This window comes from Gracilinanus agilis, chromosome 4 (genome assembly GCF_016433145.1).
Source record: "Gracilinanus agilis isolate LMUSP501 chromosome 4, AgileGrace, whole genome shotgun sequence".
Classification (NCBI taxonomy): Eukaryota; Metazoa; Chordata; class Mammalia; order Didelphimorphia; family Didelphidae; genus Gracilinanus; species Gracilinanus agilis.
Window position 1 is genome coordinate 375,033,567 of NC_058133.1, and position 14,541 is coordinate 375,048,107.

The following is a 14,541-nucleotide window of genomic DNA, read 5'->3' on the forward strand; positions in this document are numbered from 1 at the left end:
CCAGCAGCAATACAATGACCCAGGACAATTCTGAGGGATTTATGGTAAAGAAAGCTACCCACATTCAGAGGAAGGACTGCAGGAGAGGAAACATATAAGAAAAACAACTGATTGAACGCATGGGTCAGGGTGGACATGATTGAGGGTGTGGACTCGAAACTACCACACCAATGCAACCACCAACAATTTGGAAATTGGTCTTGATCAAGACACATGACAAAACTAGTGGAAATGTGCATCGGCCATGGGTGGGGGGAGTGTGGGTGGTGTTAAGGGGAAAGGAGGAGCATGAATCATGTAACCATGTTAAAAATGAATATTAATAAATGTTAAAAAATATGGGGATAAATGATAAAAATAATTTTATAAAAAAATTCAAACTATCAACTGCCATTTGAAAAAACATTTACAACATGTTAAAAATGAGAAAAGGGAAGCTAAGTGGTATACTGGATAGGGTATTAGACTTAGAGCGGGAAGAACTGAGTTGAAATTTAAACTTAGATACTTCCTGGCTCTGTGACTCTATGCAAATCACTTAATCTTGGTTTGCCTCAATTTCTGGATCTATAAAATGGAGGTTATAAGAGCCTCTACATCCTAGGATTGCTGTGAGGATAAAATGAGATAATGATTATACAGCATTTTATAAACCTTAAAGTGCTACATAAATGCTAGCTAATATTACTTATATTATTTGCCTTGAGTCAAGAAGATTTGAAATCAAATCTGACCTACCATTTACTACCTTATGTGATTCTGAACAAGTAGTTTACTCTATCTTCTTTATTTTCTTCAAATGTAAAATTGGGGAAAATAGCACTTATTTTCCCAGAGTTTTTGTAAAGACTAAATGTGTATATTTATATGATGCTGAGTAGAATGTTTGGCTCATAGTATGCACTTAGTAAATGCTGATTCCCTCCTTTCCCTATAAAAATGCAAAGTGCAACAACAGAGATGCTATTACTTCAACCTATCAAACCGAGAAAAAAATGATAAAAGGACAAAAAATCCCAACAAGGTCTTGTAGATTATTAAAGACTCCCTTATATTCTTTATATTTCCTTCCTGCTTTCTTTTCAAGTTCTTCATAATCATTTAGCACCTAACAAGAAAACAAAAACAAAAAAATCAAAAAAGTAAAAAAAAAAAAAAAAACAACTACTGGTTAGATGCTTTGCTGAGATCTTTAGAAAAAAAAAAGGGTAATCTAGCAAAAATAAAGTATTCAAACTCATTTTTCACTGTTATCTCTAAGATGAAGCAAGGTACTAGAGAAAGGATAGATTTCAGAGTCAAAACAATGTTGATTCATGTCTGCCTCTGACAAATATAGGCTGTATGACTAGACAACTCATTTAGGTTCGCAGTGCTTCCAGAAATTAAGACTAATTTTTAAAAGAGTTCTGAGTCTGTTGGTTAAAATTTGCCTTCTAGAAACTCCTTACATGAATGAAATCACAGGTCCAGATTATCATTTGCAATTTATAACTCCTTTATAAGCTATATCTGCAAAATATGATCTCCATCTTGTACTTTTCTCAAAATTCAAAAATGGTGCTACTCTCATTAAATTGTAAATGTAAATATCTACATTATGAAAAGAAAGATAAAATGTTTACCTTTATATTCAACAGTGGGAAAGTAGCAGTCAAAAGGGTTTTCTGTGAGATTCAACACAAACTTTTCAAGCAATTCTGCCAAAACTAGAAGAAGCAAAAAAACCTTAAGGATGTTAAAATCATTAATGAAACACAGTAATGTCTCTATACATTATAAACTTAGACAACGAAAGTAATTTGAATTGTATAGTCATATTGTAAAGCAGAAATTCAAAACCTACACTGTTTTAGAATTCATTAACAACTGTTTAGATTTGAATTAAATTTTAATAGCTTTACAAAGAATTCATTCAATGTAAAAACTTTTTGGAAACAAAGTATCTGCTCTCTGTAGATTCTCCAAAAATTACCTAAGAATTTGTTACATATAAGAAATTTAACAATAATTAGGCTATAATAACCTACCTAATTTATTTGCCCATTTAGGATTATTTGCACATGTAGGAATAAAAAGGTTTACTTTAAAAGTGGATTAGGATAAATGTAGTCTCAGAATTTTTATATAAGTATTAAATTTCTTAAATATAAAATCAGAAACTAGTAATATCTGTTCAGGATAATTGTTTTGATGAAAAATGAATGATATTTTGATGGCAGAAATTGGTATCTCTTGATTTAAACTGATTGGCCAATGTCTGTCTGCACATATAAGCACAATATCCATATAGCTGGGTTAAAAAACAAAAATAAACATAGAAAGGTAGTATGATGCATTAAAAAGATCTGGGTTTACATAATAGCACATCTGCTATTAATAACCTCAATGATAAAAATCACTATTTTATCATTTGTAAAATGGAGGAAAAGGAAGGGATTTAGGGGGCAGAGCTAGATGGAAGATTTGGATTAGATTTTAATCATTAGATGGTTGATTAAGTCTCTTCTAACTCTCAGTCTTATGAATCTACACCTAATATATCTATTAGGTATGGAACACTGGGCTAGGTGCTACGAGAGATACAAAGTCCTTCTAATTGGGTAAACCCCAATGCTTTGTCCTGGCCTCTCTAGTCTGTCCACACATATCTATTATGTATCTACTATGTGCCAGGCACTGTGCTATGTGCTAGAGACAATCCCTGACCTCAAGAAGTTCACAATCTGAAGGTTGAAATAATTACTAAATGACAAGTTATATGTAGGTACAAGATAAATTAGGCTTATTGACTAGACAACTAGGTGTTTTCATAATAAATACAAATATCTATTAAGATATAGAAGATAAAGACCTCTCCTTTCAGAGCCCACAATTATAAGCAACTGAGCTAAGTGAACAGAAGTTTTCTTTCAATGTTACTCAAAAGACTTTATCACTACATAAATAGAATATAGTATATTTACTAAGCACTTACTATGTTTTAAGAGCTGTGCTTAAAGCTGGAAATGCAAACAAACAAGAAAGTCCTTGCTCTCAAGAAATTGAAGTTCTAACAGAAGATAACACATAAAGGAGAGCTAGAAGGAAGGGTGGTAGAGAGTTATGTTCCTAGAGAAAGCAAATAGAAATAGCCTAGAAGGCAGTGGAGACTTAGATTCAGACAAAATAAAGTACAACATGGAAAACTGGGACCCAGAATGATTCCAAATTTAGAGTCTAAGAGAAGCTAGATGATAGAAGGTAGATGTTGTTAATTGAGTAAAAAAATTCAATCATCTACATCCTTAAGAATGAATAGTGTAGGGGGCAGCTGGGTTAGCTCAGTGGATTGAGAATCAGGCCTAGAGACAGGCGGTCCTAGGTTCAAATCTGGCCTCAGCCACTTCCCAACTGTGTGACCCTGGGCAAGTCACTTGACCCCCATTGCCCACCCTTACCACTCTTCCACCAAGAGCCAATACACAGAAGTTAAGGGTTTAAAAAAAAAAAGAATGAATAGTGTAATAATAAAGCCCAAACCCATCCTTAAAATAGGCATTACAGAAAGACCCCTATCCTTGTGGTTAGAAGTCAATGGACTTTAAAGGTTCAGATTGGACCTCTAAAACATAATACCCTTTAATGAAAAAGATTAACCTCTTTGGACCTCAGTTTCCTTTTCTAAAAAAATATCCTCTATAGTGACTACTAGCTTTACTTTCGTATTATAATCAGAGATCAAAGGAATTATAGAATGTGTACATTTAAAAAGTATAAGTAACCAAATTTAGAATTCTATTAAATATATATCAAGATTTTATATAAAATTATAGAATTTTTTGCATTATGAATTTTTTCTAATATGTCTAGACTGTAGAGTAAAAATGTTATTATAGCTTTTGAGCTCAGACGCCATCAATGAAACCTGACAATTTCTTTTACTGGATAAAGGCAGATTGATGAAGAAATTTGATAACAGGGAAAATAATTATTTGGCAAGGTAATAAGGAGCTCTTGAATATATTGAATCAGTAATGGCTCATCATGGTATTGAAGTGACCCTGTGTTCTCTAAGTTTATACCAATAAACTCTGGCAGGTTCTTTCAAACAGAAAAGTATTTGAGTATAGAGGAAGTATAGTAGAAAGAAGAGTCAGCAGAGGCTTAGGTTCATATCCTATCTCTGTCATTTATGCTCTTATGTGGCCAAGCACAAGTAACAATCTCTCAGAGCTTCAAATTTCTCCTATAGAAGGCTAATACATATAAGAACCCACTTCACGTGTCCTAAACACAAATGACATGTGTTATATAAACATCAGTTATAAATGCAGTGAAGGTTTACAGTCTGTCAGGCTAGATAAGGATACAGTACTAGAAAGCTGGCCACTAGGTGACAAGTATATCAGCCACAAAAACTCAAGAAATCAACTAAGGTGAAGAGGGAGTGGAGATAAGACACATCAGCAATTAGAGATCTGCTAAAGAATTTGAAAAAGGAGAGTGATGTTGGATCTATGTTTTAGGAAGATGAATTTGGAAGGGATGCTGAGGATGAATGGGTAGAAATTAGAAAACTGAAGCAAAGAGAGGTTCAAGGCATTTCAGTAATCCAAGTAAGAAGGAATGACAGATTAAACTAGCATAGTGTCAGTGGGATAACAGATTTTTAAACTGGAAGGGAGATTAGGATTCATCTAGTTTAGCTTTGGTGTCATCTTACACATGAGAACACTGAGAACCAAGAGTTCAGTGACTTATCCAGAGTCACAAATCCTATAAACAGCAAAGTCCAGATATGAAACCAGATCTTCTAACTTCAGATCCTACATTTTCCCCTCCAATACATACTATTTAAGTAAAGTATAACATGACATGCTATGCCAAGTATATTATTTAGATAAAATCAGAAAGCTCTGGCATTCAAATGAATGGAAAAGGCATCTTTTTTTAATTGCTTCATGCATATTATTTTATCTGCATGATTACATTTTAAGTTCCTTAAGAGTTCCTTAAGTTTCTATACTCCTTTTAGATTCTTTTTAACAATAAACAGAAAGAATGAACTTAGGAGCTTCTTAACAAGTTGACTACTCATGTCCTTACATTAATTATATTATTATTATGTTAATTATATTAATTTTCATTAATAGAAATGTAACAGATTAATTTAATTCTTGTAATCTATCAAAAATGTTTATTAAGTATTCATATCCATAATGTGGATGAGCTCATTACTGCTTTGACTAAATATTAACTTTTGGGAAATTTCCATCTAAAACTTTTGTTCTCAGTAGTAATTCTTCATACTCTAATTTTTTTGATTTTGCGATATCTGACACATATTAAGTTCTATACTTTACATATAAGCATTTGTTTAATATTTTTTGTGTTGAGCTTCCTTAGAAGCATTTAACTTTAGATGACAAATAGGCAATATTCAAGTAAAAAAATACACAAAGCTATTTTGTTCTTAATTTATCTAAACTAAGAGTGGAATGTAGAAAGGCAGGGAAGGACAGAATCCAAGAACAAATACAACTTATTTAATCATTTTGAATGAAATAATTATGTCACTAAAGTCAAAAAGCAGGTGTGAAGTTTTTTTTTTAATTGAACTACTGCTCTTTTAATTAGCTTTATTATGTCAAAATTATTTAATAACTGCATTCCATCTTTTAGGGAAAACAAACCTCCATCTGTTAGCATACTTGTAATAAGTGTTAAAAGCTTATATTTTGGTAAAAGCCAGTGAACTATTTATTACATTCATACCATATGTCCAGCATTGTGCTAAATACTGGAGCTATAAAGACCAAAGATATTTCCTGCTCTCAAGATGTTGTATAAATAGAGATTTTGAACCTTAGACTTCATCCCCCATAAGTCTCTAGTTTTCCCTAAAATTCCCTTTGGATATTTTAACTCTTTAGTTTAATTTACTTCCAGAAGGATATAAATTCTTGGTGATGATCTACACCCCAAAAAGATTTTCCTGAGCAATACAGTGGTTTGTGTTTTTGCCAAGGTTGAAAAAATTGTTATATCTGTATAACTTGTGACATATATCCATCAGTTCATAGATTTTTTTAAACATCACACAGCAAGTGGCAATGTATAAACTCATGTAAATCCTATATAATAATGGGTTTGTTTGCTTTTGTCAATAACTGGGCTACTGTGAGTTTTGAGAATTTGGTACTTTATTTGAATGTGCATTATCTACTCTACTACTGTTTTGTTTTCATATATCAGTTATTTTGTAAAAATCATTTGTACTTGGCTTCCTGGTTAAGATGGCAGCAGAGTAAAAAGCAGCTCTTAACCTCTCCTGACCGAAACATATAAGACTCCTCAAGGAGACATAAAAACAAACCCAATCGAACGGAGGGACCCCACAATAGGGCGCAGTGTGGAAGATACATGGAATCGGGACATTTCCATGCTATAAAGGTGTGAAACAGCTCTCACTAAATCGCGAGCTGAGCAACCACCCCCCAAACCCCCTCCACACATACCACCTATAATGCCAAAGCCAGCTAAAAAGAAATAGAGCAAGTCTGGGGCACCCATTGAGACATTGGCAGCTCCAGGGCCTGTTCCTGAGAGCAGCAAGATTTAGGACCCCAAAAAGCTAAAGAACACACACGAACTCTGAGCACGGGCACAGAGCACAGGCGCCGGTGGAGGCAGACACAGGCACGCGCATGAGCCTGAGTGAAGGCTCTGAAACCCTGAGTGGGGAACCAGGACAGACGGGTATATGACTGTGGAAGCAGGACCCTGAGACTTGTAAAGAAACCTCCAGGAGAGGACAAGCAAGGGGGCCCACTAGGGGCCTTGACCTTGAGAAAAACCAGAACTCAGACCTCAGGACCCAAAAGACTGCAGACAGACCTTGAGCGTGAGGATAAAGCTGAGAAGCTACTGGGATAACAATGGCTACCCAGAATCAGGAAGCTCAGATGAGAAAGATTAACAAGAAAAATAAATCTTTAACACTCGACAACTTTTACACAGAGAAAATCCAGACAACCGAGCAAATAGAGGGGGAGAACAAACAAGCATCCAGACCCTCCCAAAATAATAATGAAAACTGGTGACAAGCTCTTGAAAAGTTCAAAACTGAGATGACGAGAAAGATGGAAAAGATCTGGTTAAAGAAATGGGAAATAGCTCAAAAGGAAATCAGGCAAGAAAATAACAGTTTAAAAGGCAGAATTTTGCAATTGGAAAGTGAAGCTCAGAAATCAAATGAACTGATAAGCAAAGTGAACACCAGAAATGACCAGATTGAAAAGGAAAACCAAAAGATCATAGCCGAAAACCAAAAGATCATAGCCGAAAACCAAAAGATTATATCCAAAAACCAATCCCTAAAGGCTAGAATTGAGCAATTAGAAGCTAATGATCTCTCAAGACAACAAGAACAAATTAAACAAAGTCAAAAGACTGAAAAAATAGAAGGAAACATGAAATATCTCAGTGAGAGAGTGACAGACCAAGAAAACCGGTCTAGAAGAGACAATTTGAGAATCATTGGTCCTCCAGAAAAACCAGAAATTAATAGAAACCTGGACTCCATACTAAAATAAATTATTCCGCAAAATTGCCCTGAAGTCCTACAACAAGAATGCAATATAGACATTGAAAGGATCCATAGATCACCCTCGACTTAGAAAAGACAACGCCCAGAAATATAATTGCCAAATTTAAGAGCTTCCAAGTAAAAGAAAAAAATCTTACAAGAAGCCAGAAAGAGACAATTCAAATATCAAGGAGCACCAATGAGGATCACACAGGATCTGGCAGCCTCCACACTAAAAGATCGCAAGGCTTGGAATATGATATTCAGAAAGGCAAGAGAGCTGGGCCTGCAACCACAGATCAACTACCCATCAAAATTGACTATATACATCCAGGGGAAAGTATGGGCATTCAACAAAATTGAAGAATTCCAGGTATTTGCACAGAAAAGACCAGGGCTAAATGGAAAGTTTGATATCCAACCACAAAAATCGAGAGAAACATGAAAAGGTAATAAATAAGAAACAGAGGGGAAAGAAAGAAAACTTAACTTTTAAATTTGCCTTTTTAAGTGCCTCAGTAAGATCTAATTATCTGTATTCCTATGTAGAGAAATGCTATGTATAATTCTCAGTAGTGAACTCTATTCACTATTATAGTATTCATTATTATAGAAATCAGAAGAATAATTCACAGGGAAAGGGTGGAATACTAAATGGTCTAAGATGATATGGGGGGTGGGAAAGAGGGGGGTGAATAGTAGGGGACACCAAGAGTGAATAAGAAAAATAGGATATTATATTACACACAAAGAGGGCATGGGAAGGAGAGGGGACAAATACTATTATAAGAAGGAGAGGAAGAGAGCATTAAGAGGTAATAATCAAACCTTACTCTTAGTGTAATCAACCCAGAGAGGGAAGAGTTCATGGGTAGGACGAGCTAATATAATAAAAATGAACATCCTACCCAAATTAATTTACCTATTTAGCGCCATAACTATCAAATTACCAAAAAACTTCTTTACTGAATTAGGAAAAACAATAACAAATTTCATTTGGAATAACAAATGATCAAGAATATCAAGGGAAATAATGAAAAAAAATGTGAAGGAATGGGGCCTTGCAGTACCAGATATTAAACTATACTATAAAGCAGCAGTCATTAAAACAATATGGTACTGGCTAAGAGATAGAAGTGAGGATCAGTGGAATAGACTTGGGGTTAATGACATCAGCAAGACAGTTATGATAAACCCAAAGAGCCCAACTTTTGGGACATGAATCCACTATTTGACAAAAACTGCTGGGAAATTTGGAAAACAATATGGGAGAGATTAGGTTTAGATCAACATCTCACACCCTACACCAAGATAAACTCAGAATGGGTCAATGACTTGAATATAAAGAGGGAAACTATAAATAAGTTAAGTGAACACAAAATAGTATACCTGTCAGGTCTGTGGGAAAGGAAAGATTTTAAAACCAAGCAAGAGTTAGAGAAAATTACAAAATGTAAATTAAATGGTTTTGATTATATTAAGCTAAAAAAGCTTTTGTACAAACAAAAACAATGTAGTCAAAATCAGAAGGGAAACAACAAATTGGGAAAAAATCTTTATAACAAAAAACTCTGACAGGGGTCTAATCACTCAAATATACAAGAAGTTAAATCAATTGTATAAAAATCAAGCCATTCCCCAATTGATAAATGGGCAAGAGACATGAATAGGCAATTTTCAGGTAAAGAAATCAAAAGTATCAATGAGCACATGAGAAAGTGTTCTAAATCCCTAATAATTAGAGAAATGTAAATCAAAACAACTCTGAGGTATCATCTCACACCTAGCAGATTGGCTAAAATGAAAGAAGGGGAGAGTAATGAATGTTGGAGGGGATGTGCCAAAATCTGGACATTAATGCATTGCTGGTGGAGTTGTGAACGGATCCAACCATTCTGGCTGGCAATTTGGAACTATGCTCAAAGGGCTATAAAAGAATGCCTGCCCTTTGATCCAGCCATACCATTTCTGGGTTTGTACCCCAAACAGATCATAGATAAACAGACTTGTATGAAAATATTTATAGCCGCGCTTTTTGTAGTGGCAAAAAACTGGAAAATGAGGAGATGTCCTTCAATTGGGGAATGGCTGAACAAATTGTGGTATATGCGGGTTATGGAATACTATTGTGCTAAAAGGAATAATAAACTGGAGGAATTCCAAGCAAATTGGAGAGACCTCCAAGAAGTGATGCAGAGCGAAAGGAGCAGAGCCTGAAGAACATTGTACACAGAGACTGATATACTGTGGTAAAATCGAATGTAATGGGTTCCTGTACCAGCAGCAATGCAATGACCCAGGACAATTCTGAGGGATTTATGGTAAGGAACGCTACCCACATTTAGAGGAAGGACTACAGGAGAGGAAACATATAAGATAAACAATTGCTTGAATGCATGGGCTGAGGTGGACATGATTGGGGATGTGGACTCCAAACTACCACACCAATGCAACTAACAACAATTTGGCAATAGACCCTGAACAAAGACACACGTTACAACCAGTGGAAATGTGTGTTGGCCATGGGTGGGGGGAGTGGGGGGGTGAAGGGGAAAGTAGGGGCATAAAGTATGTAAACAGGTTAAAAATGAATATTAATAAATGTTTAATAATTTGAAAAAAAATTTAAAAAATCATTTGTACTCAAACCATAGTAAAGTTTAAAAAAGAAATGGATTCCATTTTTTGATTAGGAATTTTTGTTTTCTACCTCCCCTTGGCTCACACAGTATGTCACTGATTCCAAGTTATATATTTTTGATTTTTAAAACATTTTTCTTAATGTTTTTTTCCTTCTATTTGCAATATAGTATTTGAGTACTTTGAAGTACATATAAACATTAATAATCTTTTTTTTTATTTTACAGTAATATAAGTTTAAAATACATTTGTTCTAATATTAATGCATACCCCAAAAAAGCTTTATATTGTAGAATGCCATTGATTGTTTAAATATTATGGGACTTTACTTAATGATTATGCCTAATTCCAGAAGGAGAAAATATAAAAAGAGCCACTGCACAGTACTAAAGAAGTATAAAGCCAATTTGCATAGTGCAAATTGAACACAAGGTCAAAGAGACCAACCAATCCCAGTGGGATTAATGTAATTTTGAGCCAAGACAAGAGGACCTGAACTTGTTTGGGGTTCAAGGTTGTGGGTAACATATGTTAAGATGCAGGACTTCCTCTGAACCACATTCTATTCAAGCACCTCATCCTAGCTACCATTCTGGCTCCTTTAATCTAGTCCCTTTTTTGTCTTTTATAAGTGTGGCAAACTTTCTGTAGTCCTGGCTACTGATTGGGTAAGTACATATTTACTTAAATCACTTTAATTAGGCCCTGATTCAAGAATCTGTTATAGTTTTATTTTTCCTTTACTTAGATTTTTTAGACATGAGATTTTGACATTTTTTATTTCAACCACAAGTTATTTTTTATCTTTTATGTGGATTTTTATTTATGCTTTTGATTTCTTTTGCAATTGATTTATATACCTTATAACTCCCCCATGTATTCCTGAGTGATCCCTGTTTGTTATTATTTTCCTCAGGGGGGACTTTGTTATTGTTGTGAAATTTGATTTGAATTTGAGTAATTTTAGGATAAGGAACTTGTTACTTCCCAGAATCCAGACAACGAACCTGTTTGGAGAAGACGCCATGAAGATGCCTACAGAGACCACGCATTGCATAAAGAAGATCCATAGTGAACTTTAGGATGTGAAACTGAACTATGTGTAGTTGAAAGCATTTGTTTTGAATGTATACTCTTCTGCCAAAGGGGACTGGCCCAAGATTGACCTTTTGTTAATATAGCAATCATTGATTTTGTTCTTATTTTTCCATTTTATCCACAAATTATTCTAATATATATGATGATTATGTTTTTATGATCCATTGAGGAGACTGGTTTCCCAAAGGATCACGGGGGGTATGTATAAATGGAGATTTTGAACCTTGCACTTCATCCTCCATAAATCCTTAGTTTTCCCCAAAATTCCCTTTAATCTCTCCTGCGCCTCCACGTTTGCATGGTAATGCTATTGTTTTATATTTGGCTATAACTCCTCCCTCTTTCTCTTTTGTGTTCCTGGGAGTGGGCTGGTTAGTAACCTTTTAGTTAGGTCTCTGTTAGTTTATTATTAATAAAATAGTTATAAATATAATATTTAGTATTTTGCATATTAATTTTAATCTCCACAATGTTCATAGTTTAATGGGGAGATAAAAATGCAAACAGTGATGTAAAAATAAGCATTTTACATAATAAATTGAGAAATAATCAACATAGGGAAGGCACTAGAATTAAGAGGACTGGTGAATGGCTTCGTCTAGAAGGTAGTAACTGTAGCTCGAACTTGAAGGAAGCCCAGAGACAGAGGTGAGGAAGGAGCATAGAAAGACAATCAGTAAAAATGTCAAGAATTGGGAGATAGAATATCTTGTCTGAAGAAGAACAAGAAGATCAATGTAATTTGATTGTAGAGTATATGGGAGGGAGTAAGAAGCCTGGAAAGGGGTTAGAGGCAGCGAATAATATTTGATTAATATTTTGCTTCATTCTTTCATCTATACTGAGAATAATTCTTAAACTACAGTGATAGAACAACTGAAATTAAGAAGAAATTGAAACTCTAGGTAGGTGAAGAGAATATCAATAGTGGTTAGCAAGTACCCATAGAACTCAAGCCACCCAGTTATAAATAAATTATATTCAAAAGAACTTAAAGAGTTTGTAAATCATAGGATCATATAATTATATCTTTTCACTGACCTTTCTGAAGAATCTTAGAGGAACTACAAGACTGATTTTCAAAAGTTGTTCATGGAATTAAATGCCAATGAACAAATGTGTTTCCATTCAGAAAGAGACCATCAGTATTTCCTAAGAAAAATCCCTATGGTATAGAATATTCCAGGTTAATCACTAGAGGTGGGAATATTTGGACAGACAATGAAAAAAAAAGAAACAAGTTATGTTAGGGTAAGAGTAAATGAAGTGAGTGCTAAAAGAGATTATTAGATGCTGGTATGCTTGGTACCACTAAAGAACCTTTTTTTTTTCTTCCCTAGGTCTCTTCTTACTGTACTATCACTGTGGCAAGTAGCACAATGAAAGGAGACCTTGGAAAAAATAAAGATGACTGTAGTGGTCCTGGGTCATGATTTATCATACACTGGAGTCAAAACTAGAGTTGGTAAAGTCTGGAAGATGAAAGCCACAGTCAGATCTAAATTCAGGCTTCCACTTTGCCTATCTGAACTGCACCAACTGGGCCAAATTTAATTTCTCATTCTGAAGGAAGAGGTTCTTGGAAGTGATTGCACTTAAATTCAAACAATAAGAATTTATTAAGTACCTGTTATTTGCCAGGAATTGTGCTAGTTGGTGAGGATACAAACACAAAAATGAAGCAGCCCTTGGCCTTCTAGGGACTCACATTCCTTTTGGGGAGACAAAATATACAAAGAGAAATGACTAGAATGTCATTTGTGAAGTAAAGCAAAAAAGGCTTTTTTTTGAGCACGAAAAAAAGAGAAGAAATAATATAAAATGGTCCTAAAGTAAGTACTTTAACAACTGTAGTGTTTTCAGTGCCCAACAAAGCAGTTTGCATTTGATGCTAGAGGAAATAGGAAGATACTACAGTTCACCAAGAAGGAGATGAAGGTCATTGCAAAAGCATTCCAAATAATACTTTGGTATATTGGAAAATTAGGAGACTTGAGGCAGAGAGATCAATTAACAGACTACTGCAAAGTCTTTCTTTTAAAAAAAAAACCTTAACTTCTGTGTATTGGCTCCTTGGTGGAAGAGTGGTAAGGGTGGGCAATGGGGGTCAAGTGACGTGCCCAGGGTCACACAGCTGGGAAGTGTCTGAGGAGGGATTTGAACCTAGGACCTCCCATCTCTAGACCTGACTCTCAATCCACTGAGCTACCCAGCTGCCCCCTATTGCAAAGAATAACATTGAGGACCTGACACAAGATAATGGTAGCATGAGCAAAAAGAAAGAGACAGAATTAAAAGATGTCAGAGATGGAACTGATAATATTTGGTAACAGATTGGATACTAGGGAACTAAAAAGAGTAAAGAAAAAAATTACATTAATGTGGAAATCTATTAGAGTGGACAGATATATCCTTCAACAGAAATAGGGATACTTACAAAAGACTATGTTCAGGAATATGAGCTCTGATTGGGCCATGATGAGAAAGAAATGCCTTCAGTACCTCTAGTTCAAAGACTTTAATAATCAGTTAGTGATATAGGATTCTAGCTCAAGAGAGAGATAAGGACAAGAAATATATATTTATATCTAGCAGAAATCTATAAAGTGGTTAACAATTAAACTCATTGAAGCTATAACTTCATCAGGAATCAGGATAAAGAAAGGCTCAGGACAGAACCTTGTCTTATACCCATAATTAGGGGATGGAATTTAGATGATGAACCAAAAAAAAAAAAAAAAAAAAGGGTTTGAGGAATGGTCGGATGGGTAGAAAAAGCATCAAAAAAAAAAAAAAAGCAATGTCATGAAAATCTAGAGTATAGATTTTCTATATGAAGGGAGAGGGGGTCAACAGATTCAAATACTCCAGAGAAGTTAAGAAGAAAGAGGTTTGAGAACATATTTTTGGATATGGTCAATGTGAAATTTCCTTTAATTATGCATGTGTTTTTTTAAACATTTATTGATATTCATTTTTAACATGGTTACATGATTCATGCTCCTCTTTTCCCCTTCGCCCCCCGCACTCCCACCACCCATGGCCAATGCACATTTCCACTAGTTTTGTCATGTGTCCTTGATCAAGACCAATTTCCAAATTGTTGGTGGTTGCATTGGTGTGGTAGTTTCGAGTCCACACCCTCAATCATGTCCACCCCGACCCATGCGTTCAAGCAGTTGTTTTTCTTATATGTTTCCTCTCCTGCAGTCCTTCCTCTGAATGTGGGTAGC

General features: G+C 34.9%; 1 protein-coding gene across 2 annotated transcripts in view; it reads right to left on the reverse strand.

Moving 5' to 3' along the window:
• TBC1D32 (TBC1 domain family member 32) overlaps positions 1-14,541 on the reverse strand; it is a 215,180-nt gene that overhangs the window by 69,467 nt on the left and 131,172 nt on the right. For both annotated transcript variants that reach the window (XM_044676877.1, XM_044676876.1), the window contains one exon: positions 1,626-1,709. In XM_044676877.1, coding sequence (XP_044532812.1) covers positions 1,626-1,709 — 84 coding nt within the window. The remainder of the gene's footprint in view (positions 1-1,625; positions 1,710-14,541) is intronic.